A 22,367-nucleotide genomic window follows, 5' to 3' on the forward strand; every position below is an offset into this window, starting at 1 on the left:
AACTAGTCATCATGTAGCCACACGCAACACTTTAGTCACATACACAGTGCCAGTAAACGCTTTAATACGGTTTGAGTTTTTCCCAGAAGGCAAAGACCTTTTTCGCATTTTCACAGTAGAGACAACCGTACTGTCGGCATAGTTTCACAGCATTTGTCGGTCAAACATTACAAGCTTCCTTGGCGAAAGTCTTTCATTTGCTATCTCTACAAAACTCCGTGGAACCGAGGCTTTAACAGGTAAGTACAAATCTCTATAACGCGAAAGAACACCCCTAAGATATGTAAGCATCTGAGGAAAGATCATTGGACACTGTATCTAAAACTATCTTTTGCTAATTTCTACATTTTCACTATAAAATGCCACTGAAAGCGTGGATTTACGGTGGAATTTATGAATCATTTTGATAATGTAACATGCCAGTCGGCGGGACATGTGTGTAATTGATGTTTTTGTAGTTCATTCTTTCAACTTTGGATGAAATTCTTGTGCAATGTCTACTCTAAAAAAATACCCAAACATATGAGATAAGAAACACGTTTCTGATATCACTCACACCTAAATTGCTTTTCAACACCACTGAAGTAAAGAAACAAACAAACAAACAGAACAAACATCATTATTACAGAAAAGTATTATTCAGGAGAGTTATTTAATTTGTTCTTTGAGCCGGATGTCTGAAGATGAGAGCTTAACGTTTCTCTTACCAGGCCATTTCCGTGTCAGCCCTGTCTATACCCACTCCCTATGACAATTCCAAAAATCTTATCGCCGTAAGTAACACGGCTCAGTGCTGTTATAGTCTAGTATTCATGCTTGTAAGGGGCCTCCGTTTCCGAGGGGGTTAGCACGCCAGCGCGGCGCAGTGATGCAGGAGCCTCCCATTAATGCGAGTTAAAGTCCAGGTCATGCATGCTGGCTTCCTCTCCGGTCGTAACGTGGGAAGGTCTGCAGCAACCTGCGGATGGTCGTGGGTCTTCTCCGTGCTCTGTCCGGTTTCCTCCCACCATAATCCTGGTCGTCTTCGTATAAGTGCAATATTCTTGAGTACAGTAAAACACCAGTTAAATAAAAAAATACATCATTCCTGTCCTTTCGATGACTACTTGTAGGTAAACTGATAACGTACAGGTAGAAATCATATTACAAGAGGATATCATTCAATCCGGCTGTACTCAACAATACTCCAGTCGTTATTGTGCGGGTAAATATAGAGGTTATTGCCATTCATTTTTCTATTCTTCCTGTGACCTTTGGTGCATCAATGTAGATTCCCTTTTCCCTTTTCTTTATACCATTTTGTTTGTTTGCAGCAACCATCAATATGACGGAGATGATCCGACGACTAGATTACGAACGCCGCTGTAAGGAGTGGCTAAAACGGCGTTCACGGTTGAACCTTGAGACCCGCGAATGCAGTCAAAACATCCGATATCTTCACAAGAGAGAAGAGAAACTCTTGCTCCAGAGCCTTGCTCGACTGGACCTTGCCTTAAGGCTTTTGAAGAACGACTACAAAAGAAACGTCCACATTGTAAAGGCGTTTCAACGGACGATATCCACCCGTTCCGTTAAGTTCGACGACCAGGCGTTCCGAGTTGACACCTGCGGTGCAGAGGGCTCGAATGGTGCTCCGGTGATCCGGAAAAGAGGCGGACGATTCTTCCGACGAATGACTGTCGAAGATGAAGACGAAGAGAGGATTCAAGAGGAGAAAAAGGAGAGACAGAAAAAAAAGTGAAGTTAATTCCGAACCTAAACAAAACGTGACCAGATGTTCCCAAAGTCCGTTCTCTAAAGTGCATGCGGCCTTGGAACTTTTCTCAATCGACGAAATTCCGCAAACGCCCGTAGAACGGAAACCTCAGCCCGAGAAGAGACCATCATCTTCCATATCTTTTGCGGCCGGAATGACGTCATCTCGTTCCGGATCACATGATTTCAGCTTTGCTCGGGGCCAGCCGAGACCCCTGTCGGTGACCAATGAAAGGCCTAGTCGTGGCGGATTGACAGCCTCGGTTTCGCCATCGTCTCGACGTCGAGCGTCCACCCCTGGACCCAGGGCAGAACAAGGTCATGGGATAAAGCCTATGAGCTTTACTCCTTCCCTGCCCACACCTGACGTCCGTGAGACTTCGCCCTCTAACCAGCGAGCTGTAATTTCTGGGTCAAGGTCAGATAAAATTAGTCATTTTGACGCTAACATCACATTTCATCCTAGAGATATCAGATCCATGTCTGTCGGTCATGTGAGTACACATCCACCAATCAGATCGAACTCTTGCACTGACATGGCGACTGCCACCATGTCTGTGTCAGAGGAAAACCGTCCCATGACCGCTGAAGTCATCCTCAGTAAACACTCTTACATGACAACTGGAAGCGGCGAGGGACGCTCCTTCAAAGTTCTTCGTGACAAGTACAAAGGCATCTATGAGGAAGACATCCACCCAGCCACCAAAAGGGTCATCGCGCTCCGAGAGGGAGAAGTAATTAATTTAGGGAAACTACAAGAACGTGTGAAGCAACTTTGTTTGAAACTGAAGGCCTTTAATAAGTTATGAATATTCGTGCAGTATTCAATACGGCGTTATTGAAGTTGTGATTGTGTTAAATAGATATTTGTTTTTATCTGTGTTTTATGCTCATTTATGGTCATTTTACCTACAATATCCATACACGTGCAGTCAATAACTTCAAACCAGCTATGAGTTAATGTTTCATTAGGTGGGTATATGGCAGCTACCTTGCTCACTTTACATATATGCCGTCATTATATATAAAATCTAGATTACTTTAAAACATTCCCCAAGTCAGTCACCATACCTGACGAAAAGCAGTAGCCTACTCCGAGCGTTCCCATTTCCTGAACCATAATTCTGACACTTGCTCTATAAGTAAAAAGTTATGTTTGTGTACATGCAGCGTCAGGCACTATATATCTCCGCATGATGAAAACAAGAAAAAAAAAATTAACACCCATGTTCCGTTCTCTTCAATGAATTTCTATAGCAGTATATCAGTACAAAATCTAATCATGGACAACAGTTTTGCTAACAGCCAGGAAAACACACGAGGGCCATTGTCGAGAGGGATGGGTTTCTAGAATTTAAAGTATAGGTAAATTTGCAGTAGCTGGGACATCAGAATATTGTCTTGCAGTCAACCCATAACTGTTATCTAAATGTCCCATGTTCAAAGACAAGATGAAAGCAATACCGTCTGACCGTCAGATAGACAGATAGTGGGTCTTAGCATCCCAGAGGCCTGGTCCCCTTGCATCGTTTTAATGTCATGGATGTTAAATGTGATGACAGCACAGGATTTTGAGTAATTCTACACAAGTGACGTCTAATACATTGTAATTAACATTACTGCATTTTTTAAACCTTATCCGTGGTGGTATGGGGCGTGTAAATCGCTACTATTTATGCATGTACATGAACAGTCAGAATAAAACCCTAACTGAGGTAAATTGGCAAGAGGGCATATTTCACCGGTTACAAGTGACCATTTCCCATTTTTCACTGTCGTCGCTGCTCTGGTTTACTCTCCATGCTGTAGGCCGACATCTTTATTTATATTACACGGATCTGGTTGTCGCGGCTAATAGATATAAACTTCATTTCATATTTCGCCTGACATTGCTTCCAATGCATTAAGCCAACGCTACGTCAGCCCAGCTGCGTCAGTGAATGAATGAATGAATGAGTGAATACTTGGGGCTTAACGTCGTACTTAATTTTCATAATTTTGTCATATGACAGTGAGGAGTCATTAGGTGTGTGCTTATATACTGTGTCTTCTTGTGGCAGGGCGAGTCCATGTCGCCAAAGTGCTGCTGTCACTGAAGTATCATTCCGAAGACACCAGGCATGACACTTTACCCAGTCCCATTATACTGACACCAGGCCAACCAGTCCTGTTTACATGTTTACCGCGTAATAAAAGACACCAAATAAAAGACGCTGGGATGAAGTGACGTAATCAGAAATAAACCAAAATTCCTCTCCGTCATGCAGAACTTTCTCGTGGAAATGGGCAGTTTTCTTATGATATTAATAGCATTCCTCAAGGCCTGTAAACTCAGAGTATATTTATAATAAATAATACTGTGTTAGGTTATAGTACAGGCAACAATCCCCCGCCATAACTATGTAGAGTAATGGTTATGGTCGTTGTGTTCGTCATGACAGTCCGAAATAAAACTATGCACTTGGGTGAAGAAAACCTAAAAATGAATGTTCGTTATGTCATTTATTGCCAGTAAGTAAACTGCCAGATGTCAGTTCGATATTTAAATTATAATCGTCCTATATGAGTAACTTTAAGCAATATCTATGCGAAACTTGGCACTTTTGCACATTCACACACGGGATGCACGTTCGCAGCATTAGCTTGGGTTTCGCTGCTTAGGGTAAAATGGCAAATGGCATGTGGGTTAATAACCTCACTCATAATATCAGGACCACCAAACTTGGTACGTTTGCACATTCACGCACAGGGTACCCATTCGTAGCATTAGACTTGGGTTTCGCCGCTTGGGGTAAACTGGCAAATGACTTGTGGGTTATGTCAATAACCCCGTTTATAATATCAGGACCACCAAACTTGGTACTTTTGCACATTCACGCACAGGGTACCCATTCGTAGCATTAGCCTTGGGTTTCGCCGCTTGGGGTAAACTGACAATTGACATGTTGGTTATGTCAATAACCCCGTTTATAATATCAGGACCACCAAACTTGGTACGTTAGCACATTCACGCACAGGGTAGGCCTACCCATTCGTAGCATTAGTCTTGAGTTTCGCCGCTTGGGGAAAACTGGCAATTGACATGTGGGTTATGTCAATACCCCGTCAAACCCCGTTTATAATATCAGGACCACCAAACTTGGTACGTTTGCACGTGTCCAAACGGGCTACACTCTCGTGGCATATTATACTTCTGGGTTTCGCCCATTTCCCGCGTGTGCGGAAAGTGTTAAAGATGAAGCCTCTTAACTACCAGACTACCAGCAACGTAGGCATTACGTCGCCATGGATTGCTCGTAACGTTAAGTGGGTTTCGTACAAGCGGGCCCTTCTCCTGTGATCAACACTGGTCGAAACTCCAAGCATATACTCCAAGATCATGGGCTACAGTTTGATGCAGGTTCTATCATTGTATCGCTTATACTTCTCACTCTACATGGCAAAATGGGATCTAATTTACTTAGCGGATATCCGGAAATAACTGAGCCTGACGGATCTTACAGTATTAGAACATGCATCAATAAGCAAACTACATACAAAACTGTCTTCCGTTTAGGAGCTCACGCAAAAAATAAAACGAGTTTGGATTTTCATTGGATTTTTTTTTCACTTCAGAGAAAATCTTGAAACTTCCGGTAAAAACTGCCATATTTGGATTCAATGCATAAAGTTATTTAAGATAACGTCAAATTTGCATCATTGTATGATAAAACTAGGGAGAAAATGGGTGAACGCTGAAAAATATGTCACGTGACCTGCTAAAATGGCTACAGGATCTTAATTTGCATTCGGAAATCAAGTCTTTTTACTATTATTTATGCAGATTTACGCACTGTGTAGCAATGTACTAAATTTCACCCTGTTTGAATGAACTGTTTTTGAGAAGAAGAGGTTTTCAATAAAATTCAAAATGGCCGCCAAATCATGTGCCCCGTCAAAAATCACACAGTAGCAGATGTTATGCAATGTGTTCAATACATGACATAAGTTTGATTTTTTTTACCTTCAGCAGTTTTGAAGATATTAGAGTTTGAAATCAGCGAACAAATAATGAAATAATTCCAACATTTTCAATAGATGCCCCGCCAAACTGCTTTAGGGTTAGCACACCAGCGAGCCATATTGAACCAGGAGACTCTCACCAATCCGGTGTCTCCCTGGACTCTCTCGTAAAAGTGAAATATTCTTGATTACGGTGTATTTAACACCAATCAAATAAATCAAATAAGTAAAACTACGTGGACTCCTAAAATTACATTCAGATACAATTTTGAAACATCTTCCTCATTGGTTACTTACTCATTAACAGTAATATCGTCATTAGGGACTACACTTTCTGAATGTAGCACAGACTCTAGTGTTGAAAACCGGCTGAGACTATTGTGGGTTTCGAACCAACGACCTCAGAGTCAGGCAGCAAATCGTCAGCAATACTTATTCATAAGTTTTTTTTCCCTGTACATTATTCAACGATCAAGGCATAGCGGTTGATCAATATGAGACATTCAAGCTTTCAAAACACAGGCACAGGGTAAGAGGTATCACTCAGCGAAGGAAGTCGTTCGGCTATTTTCATGATATCATAACTGCTCTGAACCAATCATCAGCAAACTCTTTAGTCACGTGACTAGAGTACTGAAGGTGAGAATAAACTGGATTTAACCTCGGAGAGATAGACATTGAAGACGACTTCAGCAAGTAAAAAATGAAACATATAACTTTTAGGTGATGTACGGAATTCTTTCTGGAAAAGTAATCAGAATGTATTCAGCCTTCAGATTTGATAGTTTGAATGTCCTGTAGCACTTTAAACTTAAGGAATCAACAAAAATCAGCAGTTTGCCCATTTAGCTCAGTGTTATTTATCACTTCCTGCTCCTTGAAAGGAACACATGTGCTCGAAACTATGAATAGTTCCTCTTGGTGTTCGCCGTGTCTGTGTGGCGAAACGTCACCGGTGCAGCCACGATCACGTATCTTATTCAACATGATAATGTCCGAATTTCTTGTCTGGATCAAGAAATCTCGTTTTCTACAACAAATGCTGTCCGTGAGCACTGGGCTATAAATTTCACAATGAGTATACTGGACCATTTTGTAAGTAACTAGTGTCCAGAATCTCTGGTTCGCTTTAAACGTTGCCTTGCGACTGAAACGTCCATTTTGATTGACGGGTTGACGAATGTCTGTTTGGAGACTTAGATTTTAACTGAGAGATGAAATCAATTGATTTAATTGTCTGATTGTTGTTTAACGCTGTAGGAGACTACACAAGAATTTTTTACTAATACAACCGAATGGCGGCAAAAGAAAAAAAATTATGTTAAAAGTTGGCCTCAAATACTCAGCGCACTGATTACATCACTTTACTGTCGTCACACAGATGCATGCTCTTGCATTTCCTTAGACACGTTTCCAAAGCAAAATTATGACAGGAAGACTGGATTTGTCCATATTCTTTCTGGTTACCTGGGGAGGGGGGTATTTAATTGTTTACGTTCAGTATTCATGTTGGTATCTGTAACACTTAAAACCCGCAATCCAAAATTTATTTCCAGTTTGTGGCAGACCTTCTCCAGTTCGTTTTCCGTTTCATATTTTGAATAAAGCCCCCGTGTGTGGATTGGATTGTCTCCCTTTACAAACACGTTGTGATGAAATGAGACGTAAACAACGTTGGTGAGTCCTGGATGAAACGGACAATATTGCTACAAGACTAAGATGGTCTAACTTACACCGAAAATCTCAACATGTATGGTGACTCCAGATAGGAAACGTGGTAACGGAAGATGCTTTACATGGTGTTTTTCACAGAAATAATGTGAAGACGGCGCTGTTGTTGTTGTAACATGAAAGGAGTGAGTGCTTGGGGTTTAACGTCGTACTCAACAATTAATATGATAGGAAGAAGTACATGTAGTAGTAGCTGTACTGAGGGTTGTGAAGTTTACGCTGCTGTTTTGATCATCTGTTAGAGGATGTGGTAAATAGCTGTTCTTCACAATGAACAGATGAATGAGTGGGTCAACAATAAAAACAAAAGGCAGCGCAACATAAACTTTACAACTGCTGTGAGTGTGTAGGCTCCGTCTACATGCAGTCATGGCAGTGACTCACGACATGTTTTGCAGTAATTTTCATTGAGAAACAGCATGTTTTTTGTTTAAAACTGTATGTTTTTTTCTGTTTTTTGAAAAGATTCACTTTATACTCACTGAATACGGTTTTCTTCCAGCCAGATGTTGATGAAATTCGATCCAGTGGTGTCACATACTAATTGACGAAGCGGCCTTTTTCCTCGCGTGCCACATCAAAGAAACCAGAAAGATGCTGGAGCAACTTGTGACTTTGCTGAACATGACAGTCATGGATTGTCTCTCTCTGCCTCTGTGGACTCTCCTGCTAGGGAGCATTGGTCTTGTATGGCTGCTCTTTCAACGCAGGAGACCATTAAATGCGAAGGTATTTCCCTACATCTGTCACATTCTTTCGAAGAGAGAGTTAACAAATATACACATACAAAATAATATGAATGTACACATGTTAATGAGGAAAAAAGTGACATTAGTAAGTTGCTGGTATTTACATCTAAAAATTGTTTTTAATGTCTTGCATCTTTACCCATGTTTATATTTCCCCACAAACCAGTGTGATATGAACTAATATAAACGTATCTCATGATATATGATGGTACATGTGTAGTTTATATTTGTTTACTTAGTTTTCCACAGCTGAGAGTACCTTGTAACTCTAAGAATCTGTAAAATTAGACATGCATATGTAATTTCCTTTCAAACTTCTCATAATTTATTTAATGTCTGTTGAGAGGAAAAGCCATTCTCTTCGTTTTCCAGATCATAAAATTGTGTGTCTTGAGTGAAATGTTTTTATTTACCATAAAAGTCACTCTAAAAAACTAGTAAAGAAAAAGAAAGCTTAAATATGAATTAAGGCTTGTCAGACAGACCCCTGAAAGGTATGCATAAAATAGTCATTTATCTTTTTATTTTGTTTTGAAGAGTACTCAGGATTTTCGAATGTTTGAATTCTATGGTGGGTCTTATTGGTGTTTGTGAACTCTGTCATCACAACACCCTTTTTCCTTTCATTCACCAGAAGAAAGGAACTGTTGAGAACGTTGTTTCAATAATCGTTATTCATCTGTTTACAGCTGGAAAAACTTCCTGTGATTTCAGAGTTCGTAACCAGTGGTAGTGTTTAAGTGGCTTTAAACAAACTGGCCTGATAATGTGGTGATGTAGTTCTCCTGTCTTACAAGAAAACAATGGTTAACCTAATTAGACTAGAGTAGCCACTACGTGAGAAAAGGTCTCTCATTCCTGTACGTTAATAAACTATAAGACAAATTATGATGTTTTTTGTTTTTTTTGTTTTCAGAAACTCTACAAGAGCCCAGTCCAGTCTTCTGAATCTGAAAATAATTTGAGGAGCAAAAACATTGATGACAAAATTCTGTATGCAGGAGTCAAGCAAATGACGATCAGAGTGTTGTATGGAACTCAAACTGGAACTGCTGAGGTTAGAGGATTGAGTACATTACATGTGTAGTTTGTATCAGACTTCAACCATGTCCTGGAGAAAATTCGTTGGTTTTTTTTTTTCTAAACTGCCTTCAAATTCCTGATATGTTTAAGGCATATGTACTAAACTGACAAAAGAGCTTATCTCAAACATCATACATGTCATTGTCATATGGCAATTTCAAGTTTTCAAAAATCTGTAAAGCCATTAAATTATTTTCTTGCAGAACTCTTAAAGGCAAATGTTAATTTATGTCAACTGACATATGCTCATTTGCGTGCTTTTGTGTGGTAGATGCTCTGAAGTGCAATCTGCGATAAAACAGATTCTGCCATACTGTTATCATAAGATCTTTATTACACACTGAAATTTTATGTGTCGCTAACTTAGTCATGTTTTTGTTAACTGAAAGCATTATCATTTACATTTCATATTTTTCAGAAATTAGCAAAATTGTTGCACAGAAACATCACAGAAAAGTTTGCAAATCTGGATGTCGCAGAGGTTAAAAATGTGAAGAATTTTGACCCTGAAGATCAGCTGGCAGAAGAGGTTTGCATTTCATGTATTTTCAAAAAGAAAGTTACTGCTTTAATAGTATTTAACTGTGATTATGAATTTGGTTTCAAGCCTTCATCTTTCAAAGCATCATTCAACAGAGTCTAGTCTGTGCTGCATTGATTTAATATCCCAGAAAGTGTGTGTGGCAGTCATGGTAAATAAATCTATTTGGTATAAATACTCACCTTGAGTTTTATCTTAAGAGTGAAAAATACATTGCTTACTTCTTTCTTTTTTCAGATGTGAGCATAATGGAATACTATGAGTAGACATTTTTTTTACACGTTTTTAAAATTTTTTTTCTATTTTTTAAAGGCAAGCCAGGGTAACATTTTTGTGCTGATTATCTCCACTTACATCGATGGCCAGCCACCAGATGGTGCTGCCTGGTTCTGTAAATGGCTGAAAGAAGCATCATCAGACTTCAGAGTTCAGAAAACTTTATTGAAGGGTTTGAAATTTGCTGTCTTTGGCTTGGGAAATTCTCTGTACGAAGGGAATTTTAATGCGGTAAGGAAATACTCATGGTACACTTCTTTCTTGCCCTGCCTCTGAGTAAGGGTGATCTTGTGTCCTGTACCTCTTGTATTTGTATATCTACAGTTACTAGCAGATAATACATGTAGTGAATTATTTTGAATTTTTGTGTGTACTCGTATGGGGTGCAATTTTGTGTTATCAGCTCCTCTTACAGAAAGTTGTGAAGACTTCAGGTGTAACAGTAGTCACATTCAACATATGTGCAACATAAATACAAGATTCTCTGAAATGACTGCATTTGCTGTTTATTGACAGGCTGGGAGAAACGTAGACGAGTGGCTGAGTTCACTGTCAGCATCTAGAGTTACCCCCCTTGGGGTAGGAGATGAAAACGTAACAAAAAGTCAGCATGGAGGTAAATATGATGAACAAGTTGTTTAAATAGTAGATGGACACTTTAAATTGGTTAAAGATGCTGACGATGACCCAGTAAATTCTCAGAGCCAACAAGGTTGGTGAAATAAGAGTTATCTTTGTGCTGCTGTTGTCGCGACAAAACCAAAATATTGTTGAAAGTGACGTTAAAACTTTCACTCACTCACTTTGTCCTGGTGAGAGAAAACAAACGATTTTATTTATGTTAAATTGCCTTTCTTAATACTACGTCATCTATACTTGTATAGCATGAGAATGAGAATAGCTTTCTGACCCTGTGAATTTTTGCAGATATCTTCTACATATTTTAGTCAAATCATGGTGATCCTGAATCACTTTTCTGTTCCAGGTATAGAGGCTGACTTCGTTGCCTGGAAGCAAAAACTTTTATCACAAATATCTCACTTGATACAAAATGGTGAAAAAGAAGAATCTGCGATAGAGAAGGCGTGCTGTGGCGGAGAGCATTCAGACTGTCAGTGTGAACAACAGGTATAATGTGTGTGCTGAAGTCTGTAACCCTGTTTAATAATTTGTTTGAAGTAACAATTTATAATCTTATACATGAGGTATTGCCTCTTGTCATAAGCTGGGGGTAGGTTAACTTGATCATAAGTGTCTTGGTCCAATTCAGCAAAAACAATCATTTAAAAATAATTCAATGTTCCAATGTCCTTATGAAAATATTTCAATGTTCCCATGTTCTTGTGATAATAATTCAATGTTCCCATGTCCTTGTGATAATAATTCAATGTTCCCATGTTCTTGTGATAAGAATTCAATGTTCCCATGTCCTTGTGATAAGAATTCAGTGTTCCCATGTCCTTGTGGTAATAATTCGATGTTCCCATGTCCATGTGATGACAGTTCAATGTTCCCATGTCCTTGTGATAAGAGTTCAATGTTCCTGTGTCCTGGTGAAAATAATTCAATGTTCCTATGTCCTTGTGATAAGAATTCAATGTTCCCATGTCCTTGTGATGACAGTTCAATGTTCCCATGTCCTTGTGATGACAGTTCAATGTTCCCATGTCCTTATGAAAATATTTCAATGTTCCCATGTCCTTGTGGTAATAATTCAATGTTCCCATGTCCTTGTGATAAGAATTCAATGTTCCCATGTCCTTGTGATAATAATTCAATGTTCCCATGTCCTTGTGATGACAGTTCAATGTTCCCATGTCCTTGTGATGACAGTTCAATGTTCCCATGTCCTTGTGATGACAGTTCAATGTTCCCATGTCCTTGTGATGACAGTTCAATGTTCCCATGTCCTTGTGATGACAGGTCAATGTTCCCATGTCCTTGTGGTAAGAATTCAATGTTCCAATGTCCTTGTGGTAAGAATTCAATGTTCCCATGTCCTTGTGATAAGAATTCAATGTTCCCATGTCCTTGTGATGACAGTTCAATGTTCACATGTCCTTGTGATGACAGGTCAATGTTCCCATGTCCTTGTGGTAAGAATTCAATGTTCCAATGTCCTTGTTTTAAGAATTCAATGTTCCCATGTCCTTGTGATAAGAATTCAATGTTCCCATGTCCTTGTGATGACAGTTCAATGTTCCCATGTCCTTGTGATGACAGGTCAATGTTCCCATGTCCTTGTGGTAAGAATTCAATGTTCCAATGTCCTTGTGGTAAGAATTCAATGTTCCCATGTCCTTGTGATGACAGTTCAATGTTCCCATGTCCTTGTGATGACAGGTCAGTGTTCCCATGTCCTTGTGGTAAGAATTCAATGCATTAATGTTTTATTGATACATGTATGCTGATGCTGATGTTTCCATGCTGTATCAGGAGAAAGAGGAGGTCATGACCTCTGAGGATGAGGACATGGAGGATGCAGATCTGACCTCACAGGGAGAAGGACTGGTTGACCTTGAGGATCTTGGAGGAGTCCTCAAATCTATGAAATCCAACAAGGTTAGAATGCCATGAACACCACAATTTTGTTCATGTTTTGTCTTTTTTCATTCTTTCTTCAGAATTTGTCCTGTGAAATGACTGCTTTTGAAAGGCTAAAACTGTCCCTAATATTTTCACTGTTAATGGGATGTTGGAGAGAATAACGTTATTGTGCAGCTAGGCTTGCTAACTGAAAAGCCTAACAAACCATTAAAACTGTGTCGTCACTAGATACACAGATACAACATGTCATCATGTGGTATCTGTGTCATCACAGATACAACATGTCATCATGTGGTATCTGTGTCATCACAGATACAACATGTCATCATGTGGTATCTGTGTCATCACAGATACAACATGTCATCATGTGGTATCTGTGTCATCACAGATACAACATGTCATCATGTGGTGTCTGTGTCATCACAGATACAACATGTCATCATGTGGTGTCTGTGTCATCACAGATACAACATGTCATCATGTGGTGTCTGTGTCATCACAGACACAAAATGTCATCATGTGGTGTCTGTGTCACGGTGTATATTGATGCCATTTTTTGACTTTCTATGGTTTGTATGAAGCAGGTGAAATATATTAAATTGTTTGGGAAACGTGGTCATCTTGTTGTCATCTTGCTCCTGTTTGTTTGTATTTTCAGTCACAAGCTGAGAAATCTGAAAAGCCAAGGGAGATGATAACGCCCATTCTGCGACAGTCGCTTGAGAAACAAGGTTATCGTCTGATTGGCTCTCACTCTGGAGTGAAGTTATGTCGCTGGACAAAGGTAAACAGAGTTTGATAATGTCTCTACAGTATATACGGTTAGAGGGTCTGTATGAGACCTTGAAAACCTTTAACATCTTGGGAGTGGGAAAGTAAATTTTCAGGCGTTGAAAAGCCTGGAAACTCATGAGGGGTGAACAGGTGTAGTTTGGTCTGAAAAACCCTGGAAAGGCCTGGAAATTGAAACTACAGAACTACCTGTGCATATTACAGCATGCTGATATTCACTTTGTTTTTCAACATTTCAGTTTGAAATTTCCTAATATCTAAGTTAAACTAATCGCGAAAAAATGCATAAATGAAGACTGCTTGTCTTTATTCCAAGTAGCCTGAAAAATTTAAATTTATGGCCTGGAAGGCTTTGAAAAGCATGGAAATTATATGAAATGTATATATATAGAAGTGTTTTTGACAGTGACTTTAAATTCAAGAAAGGAGTGGGTTGTGGGAGAGTGGTCAGGGCGCTTGTCTTTCAGTGATTATGACCTGTAAGGCATGGGTTCAATCCCATCCATGGACAGGGAGTTTAGGGACTCTCCAGCTCTGTTTCTCGGATTTTTACAGTGACAATATGTGCTGGACATCACTTGTTTGTGCAGTCTAGCATTTATTGGTCTTTTACTATAAATATAGCACTTACCCTAATTCCTCAACCTTTTCACATATAAAAGAGCAACTTTCAGTTCAATTTATGCACGCTTCTAATTTGATATTTAGGGACAAAGCTACATTAGTTAGATTGGCAAATTTCAGGGTTTCAGAAAAAGTATAATTTTATCAGTCCACACAGAATAATTCCCTCTGAATACATGTATGCTTAAATAAACACCCTGCAAACATGCGAAAAGGTTGAAGAATTACAATACAAGTGTATATTTGTACATCACATATGGGCATGTATTTCAGTAACTTGTCACTGTAGAAGTGGTAAATTCTCAAGTGTCATGAGTATAGTGTTAATCAACATTCAGATAAATAGATAAAATCAGAAAGTTTGTCAGAGGCTGTGATTTCCCTAAACCATTGATACTGCATACAGCATGGTAATGAAAGTAAACCACCAATGAAATCATCTAACATTCATTTATTATGATCGTCTTTTTGATTGTGAGGTATGTTTGTGAAATTTGGTTGGTAATTTGTCTTTTTCTGTTGAATAAGTTTGACAGTTTTTCTGTAAGTTTTTCACGGCATCAGTGTGACCATCTCTCTTTGCCAGTCGATGTTACGTGGCCGAGGAGGCTGTTACAAACACACGTTTTACGGGATTGAGTCTCACCGCTGCATGGAGACCACGCCCAGTCTGGCCTGTGCTAACAAGTGTGTCTTCTGCTGGAGGTAGGAACACCAAGCCATGTTACATCGGGGACTAGTTTTTCGAAAGGACTACAGCATTTTAACGTAAAGATTAGCATTTTGCTACTTTAAGGATAAATGAAATGTTTGATTTTTGTTTCATAATATGACGCTATCATAGAAAAGCACAAAAACGTTTCACAGTTTACTTCTTTTGGTATAAATATGGCTTTAAAGTATTGTTTTCTTGAAGCCCCAGCGGTCAGTCATGAAATTGATTGGACTTTTTTAGTGACATCACTGGTGATAACTGACAAAACAACTTTCAGTTATGGGAAGAGCCCGAATTGGGGGCACTAAATCTGCTCCCACGTTCAGTATGTTCATCGATGGCGTCATTTCTGAATATTCCTGACTGTTGACAGAAAATATTCACAAAATAGAGGGGTTGTTATCATATATTTTTGGTCAATTTCCTGAGAAAGATAGTTTAGATTTTCTAGCACCTTTTCAGTAATCAAAATTGGTGATATTAGAAGTATCACATTAAAGATATCGACCTTTGCAAAGTGTCTATCAAGAACATGCAATTGACCAATCATCAGCAGTATTATTGTGAATAGGTCAACTGGATGTCCCATACATTGGTTACAAATGTTCATTCTTGCTGTGATGAGAATGAAATGAAAAGTGACATTGTCAGTAGAAGGGGTGGTGGGACATTAGATGTGTTGGATCCATCCATTGTGTGCTTGGCAGACAGAATCCACTTTGTAGCACCAAACCAGTATTTTCATGGGCCAATTTGCAGGCTACAGCTTCTTATTTGAATATAAAATGCACTGATGGGATTGACATACATGTACGTGGACACTGTATGAAATAAAAATGTTGTTGTTGTGTCGCATAGACATCACACAAATCCCGTGGGAACAGAGTGGAAGTGGAAGATGGACGAACCAGAAATCGTGTTCCAAGGGGCGTTGAGCAACCATGTCAAGATGATCAAACAGTTCAGAGGTATCTGATATACTAGGACTTCTAAAATTGATTATTGTTTAGTGCCATGTTCTTTTTCTCTGGTATGATGGCAGCCAGTAGTGTGGATGAAGAGAACCAGAGCACCCAAGGAAAGCCACTGTCTTTTTAATATAGTATAAGAGTTACTGATGAATTTCCCCGCATGTGACATGGTGTTAAACAACATTAGACTTCTCTAATGTGAACGCAAGGATCTTTGATTACTTTATATTGTCAACAAGGCCCCAAAAGTTGTTAAATCTACACATTCCCTGCTCTTCGTGGTTTAAAGCATGTTGTCAATATGATGGAGTGTGATGACTTGTTTTTAAAATGTTGTTCCAGTGAGGTAGCACTACAAAGCTGACATCAAAGATATTTTTAAAGCCATTCTTTTCTCTCTCTAGCTAAGCAAACTTCTTCAGGTAAAAGTTTTTATGATGCTTCTTCAGATCATATATCACATACAAGTGACTGAGCCCTTAGAGCTATCTGTAGTTACAGTATCCCTGTTTCTACCTGGGCAGGTGTTCCTGGTGTGAAACCTGAACGTTTTGCAGAGGGTCTGGAGCCCAAACATTGCGCCCTCTCTCTGGTCGGCGAGCCCATCATGTACCCAGAGATAAACCGCTTTGTGGACATGCTTCATGACAAGGGCATCTCTACTTTCCTGGTCACCAATGCTCAGTTCCCAGAGTCTATCAGGTATGATATGAGCTCCTCTAATATCTAGGTAGCCAGTTTTAAGTTTTGAAAAACCAAATTTAAATTTTGGGATGTCAGATCTAACATTTAGGACTCCGAATCTAATTTTAGAATACCATGTCTAAATTTAAGGATACCTAGTCTAAATGTAGGACACCAAATATACTTGTTAGATACAATATCCAAATTTTAGGATACAAATTTTTCAGGCTAACAACCATCTGTTTTGAGGAAACTTAAGCCAGCTTAACCCTCTTTTTGTAATGATATCTCAGTTAAAAATAAGTTAAAAAAAGTTTGTTTTCATGGAGAATTAATTTTGATACAGGCAGCACTTTAGCGGTATGGACTCGCCCTTCCACAGGAACACAATACATGTACACACACCTGATGACTCCTCCTCGTCATATGGCTGAAAAATTGTAAAGTATGACAAGTATAATCTCAAACATGCATAGTTGGTCTGGTCCGTGTTTATTTCCTCAGCAGACCTACACATACACCTGTGTTTGATAAAATTTTTTCTTTCTCCACCACTGCCAGAAATCTCTCTCCAGTGACTCAGCTGTACGTCAGCGTTGACGCCAGCACCAAAGAGAGTCTCAAGAAGATTGACCGACCTCTATTCAAAGACTTCTGGGATAGGTTCATAGATAGTCTGAAGGCCCTTTCAGACAAAGGGCAGAGAACTGTGTACAGACTTACTCTGGTGAAGGCATTTAACACAGAGGAATTGGAGGGCTATGCCAAGCTTGTGACCTTGGGAAACCCAGACTTCATTGAGGTTAAGGTGAGTTTGAATGGAACTCACATAATTGATGTCTGCAACTGTTACGTGTAAAATGCTTGCTTAAATTAGGTAGTTATCAAAATCCTTAGGCCACACCTATTTAAATGTTGTTTTTATAGGAAGAATAAATCTTTTCTTAGTGACGAGGGCATAAAATAAAACCGGAAAATCATAACTGATAATTTGTGGATAATTTAGACTGTCTTTGCAATTTTCCTGCTGAAGTCATCATCACATGAAAAAATAGAAATTGAAAAATAGAAAACATCATGGTTAGATATTCTGTTTTGGGTTTTTGAGAGTCCACTAGCCCATAGGCAGGTAACCATGTCATATTTTGCCCGTGACAATGTTGCTCACCTTACCTGATTCTGATAGTTCCATTGATCTTGTAAAATTACTGTGAGTTTCATATGAAAGGTAAGATGATATCCTCTTGGCAAAATGTAAGTTTCAGCACCAATAGTAATTATATGTACATGCCTCGCCATTAAGCAGTGTGTATACACCTTTCCACGGTACGTCTGTAAAAACGTGCGTCTCACACCACACACGAGTTACCTCAATTAGGATTTCGACTTCACTTACTTACTGTTAGTATGTTTTAACATGAAGGTAGGTATATCCTGTGCAGTCAAAGACTGTCATAACAGATCAAACCTGTTAAAAAGCTAGGAAAAGAAATATTGTACAAACTGTGAATGCTGCCGCACCGTACTTATGTGTAAATGCCACCCTCCCTTCATGTAAGGGACTTCTAACATTGTTTTTGTTCTTTGTGTCGATAGAACAACAACTAGTCCTAGACATTATTGTTATTTTCTTGCAGAAATGTCAGCGTTTAACGTTTACTTTGTTTGATTAAGTAATTGGTTTGTTGTTTCGCTTTTGCTCGCTGATTGTTAGTACATCCAGTTTCATTTTCAAATCAAACAAAGCATAGTTAATATTTTTTGTGAGTGTTTAGAAAGCTGTATGTGTTTTATCAGTTCAGGTTGTGCTTCTGTTAATCTGTTACACCACATCCATCAGTCCAACATGACCATGTCTGTGTGTCTGTCTGTCCATCTGTCTGTCCATCTGTCTGTCTGTCTGTCCATAAACTTTTTGGCGAGACCTTAACATGCATTGCATATCTACATGTACAGAATGGCTGCACTTAGAATTATAAAGTTCTGTTATTTTCACTTTTTAACGCTAAACTTAAGGTGGGTCATATTAATGGTATCATGATTCTGTCTGTCCATGACAGGCTACAAATCCAATTGTGTGTGTGGAGTTTTAAGTTTTGGTAGATACATGGATACAGAGGTGATGATGTTTTGTGTTATTTGTCCATTTCCATGGTTGTCACAGTAACCAGATTTGCCAGGTGGGGCGGCTTACTTGCCATGGGTCAGTCTTCTCAGTGAAGCAGCAGTGGGTAAAAGAGTGGTGGAAATCCATCCTACAACAAGGAGGCACATTACATGCACTCTGAAGAGTCCTTCATCACTATATGATGAAATTATTAAGTACAACATTAAACCTAAGCACTCACCCAGTCACATAGCGTTAAAATTTACAGATACGCTCCCTCGTGTGATGTATTGGTTTTTTAATGTCAATACTGTAGCACAAGAACTGCTTCAGTGAGTACGAATTTAGGGTTTTCCTCTGAATGTTGATCTTCTTTACCAAGATTGACATTTGTTTGTTATTTGTTGTTGTTTTCATAAGTATTCATATTGGAACAAGTATTCAAATTGGAACATGTGGCTTCACCATGGTAACAAATTCTGGACAAACCCAGACTGAGTTAGTAAGACCGAGAATTTGAACATCTGACCTCACTGGACAGGGGCTAGGAGTGCATAAAGACAGTACTATGAGCAAGATAAGCGGTAGGGCTTGTGGTGTGACAGGGCTGATAATGGTATTAGTTCCTGTGGAGTGGTGTGGTGGAAATAGCTGAAAATATTGGTTATGTGATATGTACAAGTGTTGCCACTGCTGAAACCCCTCCATCTCACCCACCCATCCAGTGGTAAGGGCCATAGGTTCTGAAAGAATGATGAAACCAGTACCTGTGACTATAGAACAAGGTCTTGGTTGTACTCAGTCAGAGCTTCCTGGCCTCACGTTTAGCGTCCACATTCAAAGGGATGTTTTATATCCGTGTTATAAAAGCCCTGTGTACAGAAAGGCAGAATAGAGGAGGTAAAAGAGAGACGGCAAGAGATGGTCAGATAGAGTAACAGTTATGAGGTGGAGACCGCCAACATTACAACAAAATTTTTTTTTTTATGTACACGTCGATGTCCCATTGTGCGCTAAATGATGCACAAACAGGTGTGCAGCGTCATTTAGCCACGGTATAGTCCAGTCTAAACACTTTCTGCGTAAAGCATTCTGGTATATATATAGACATACAAATTAATCTAACACGGGAGTTAAGGCACAGAACCGTGGTTTTCAAAGCACCGCTTTTATTTTTCAAATAACGTGAGGTTTACAGTTGATTAACACCAGCAACACAAGCTTGTCTTATTTATACGGTACCTCGACACTAGCAGTTAATTCTTTGAATCTACCATCCATAGATTTCTTCCGTAACGAAGATACCGATTCCGCCTCTGATACCTTGGTCAGCATGTAAGTGATGACGAAAACTGTGCACTCACAAGTTGGTTGAAGTCTTAGCCGTGAGTAATCCGGAAAACAAGATGGGGGACTACCATGTAAGGGTGTACTATGTTAAAGCGACGTTGTCTGTCTGTCTATCCGTATTCGAGTTTATTAGTTTTACACAGAGTTTTAATTTTTGGTGGATACATAGGTACACAAATGACGATGTGTCGCGGCTCACATTTTTCCATTTTCGCAGTTGTCATGGTAACTGGACAGCCATTTTCCTATATATACTATACAAATAGAAGTGGTTTCATGTGTGGGCTACAACTCCCATTGTTTTCCACATAAAGTTTTTATTTGTGGTGGACACATAGGTCTACTTGCACGGTTGTCATGATAACCACATACCTATCATCAACACACATGAAGATTCCCCTCAGGGGTTATACTCACCACAATTTTGCTGGTATTCTTTTATACATTTCAAACAAATGCATTTGTTGGGGCGTATGTTGTGTTCACCTGAACTCTTGTTGTATATTTACCACCAAAAATGCTGTTTTTGAGGCAAAATTTTAGGTCAATTACCTTAATTAAATTGAGGAAAGTTTCTATTTCCACTCATATTACAAGTGGTAGAATGTCTTTTTTGTGGGAGGGGGCTGGGTAAAATTCACTGAAGACCATGTCGCTTTAAACTGGTAAAATGTGTATGTTACACACTCTGCCTATCTAGAATAAATGTGTCACTGTTTAGTCTATACATATGTCTCTCCACCAGCCTGTCATTGCCTCTCTCTGTCTGCAGGGAGTGACATACTGTGGAGAGTCCAAGGCCTCTACTCTCACCATGAAGAACGTGCCCTGGCACGAGGATGTGGTTACCTTTGTCCAGCAGCTGGCAGCCATGTTACCTGGTTACGAGATCGCGTCTGAACATGAACACTCCAACTGTATACTGCTGGCGAATACAAAGGTAAATGCTTCATATTTGTTGTACACCTGACTCAAAGGAGAGCAGTACTGTAATATGCTGAACAAAGTTGGTGAAAATCATGTTAATTTTATGTGATATATACTTGTAACATGATTTTTTCACCAACTGACCACTAAAGCCATTACAGGTAGTTCACTTCGAGCAATTCGGTATCCTCCACCCCTACAACTGACAGTCATCACATACAGCTGTACAAATTGAAAAAATATTGAGCATAGTGTAGAATACCTGTCACTCAAACTAATAAATTCACAATAAAAGCATTCAAAAACAATCAAATAGATACATACACCTCATGATAGTAATTGTAATATTGTTTCCTCAGTTTAAGGTCAATGGCGAATGGAGAACCTGGATTGACTACCCAAAGTTTCACGAACTTCTGCAAGAGTACAAAAATAGTGACGGTCAGAGGACGTTCTCTGCAGAGGACTACACGGCACCCACCCCCGACTGGGCAGTGTTTGGAGCATCCGAGCAGGGATTTGACCCTGCAGAGACCCGATTCTACAGGAACAAACAGAAAGGGACGAGCGGATCATAGCTAACCTGATCATGATATACTGTGAATACTATAAATAGGTAAAAAGTTGAATGTTCTGATGTGGAGAACAAGTATAAGAAATAAAACAAGGAAATCTTTTCATATTTCTGCATCATTGTATTCCAACTGCAGCTGCAAGCTTTTGGTCTCATCAGGAATAATGTTGACCCAGGAACCTCTCACCAGTGCTGTCGCTGTGAGTTCCCAGTTCAGCTCATGCTGGCTTCCTCTCTGGTCTGCCATCATCGTGCCGATGGCTGTGGGTTTCACCCGTGCTCAGTCCGATTTTCTCCCAACATTCTGCTGGCCAACGTGGTATAAATGAAATATTTTTGAGTATCGTGTAAAACACCAACAAAATAAATAAATCCGGGATAATGTAAATATTAAGGTTATTATCACAACGGCATGTTTAATAATGAAAGACACAGGTACATGTATAATGTACATGTATTAGGAAAATGGGTGGGGGATCTAACTACTAATTTGTAGGAATGTTAAGTCTGCGTCTATTTGTGAGTTGAGATGTGTCTATGAATATTCGAGAAATTGGTTGTGAGTAAGATGTCAGTATACTTTGCTAATGGTCAAGGTTAATACACTGGGTAACAATTGGTGGAATGAGGCCAGCTCAAGGTTGATGCGAACAATTGTACTAGTGAAAAAAAGGTGACTTTACTAAGCTGGCTCCAATTAGGCTGGCTTTCTTTGATTCACCCGTTTTAGCGGCCTGAATTAGATCAGCTTGGTTTTGTGTAAAAGCATGACGGCAATTGCCCTCTCAGGTGCCTTTTGATTCCCGATGTGACAGGTAGGTGAATCAAAATTGATGAACTGAATGGAGCCAACGAAAAAGCCAACCGTTGTTCAGTCCAACAAATTTATGCTAGTGTGACCGCAGCTAATGAACTGGGCAGTCTTGCTTTGCACCATTT

At 39.4% G+C, this 22,367-nt stretch overlaps 1 protein-coding gene across 2 annotated transcripts; it reads left to right on the forward strand.

Moving 5' to 3' along the window:
• The first annotated feature begins 7,400 nt into the window (after nt 1-7,400).
• Nucleotides 7,401-21,662, forward strand: LOC135476487 (S-adenosyl-L-methionine-dependent tRNA 4-demethylwyosine synthase TYW1-like). 2 transcript variants are annotated; one of them, XM_064756519.1, is made up of 15 exons: nt 7,401-7,534; nt 7,991-8,217; nt 9,154-9,294; nt 9,739-9,849; nt 10,174-10,368; nt 10,654-10,753; nt 11,123-11,265; nt 12,574-12,699; nt 13,343-13,468; nt 14,687-14,805; nt 15,674-15,783; nt 16,311-16,488; nt 17,032-17,278; nt 20,700-20,867; nt 21,214-21,662. In XM_064756519.1, exons 2-15 carry the CDS (start codon nt 8,083-8,085, stop codon nt 21,430-21,432), a joined length of 2,118 nt encoding a protein of 705 aa, XP_064612589.1. In that variant the 5' UTR covers nt 7,401-7,534; nt 7,991-8,082; the 3' UTR covers nt 21,433-21,662. The 2 variants fall into 2 exon arrangements, with proteins under 2 accessions (XP_064612589.1, XP_064612590.1); XM_064756520.1 differs by having other exon boundaries at nt 7,451-7,531.
• Nucleotides 21,663-22,367: the final 705 nt, after the last annotated feature.

This window comes from Liolophura sinensis, chromosome 10, assembly GCF_032854445.1.
Source record: "Liolophura sinensis isolate JHLJ2023 chromosome 10, CUHK_Ljap_v2, whole genome shotgun sequence".
Classification (NCBI taxonomy): Eukaryota; Metazoa; Mollusca; class Polyplacophora; order Chitonida; family Chitonidae; genus Liolophura; species Liolophura sinensis.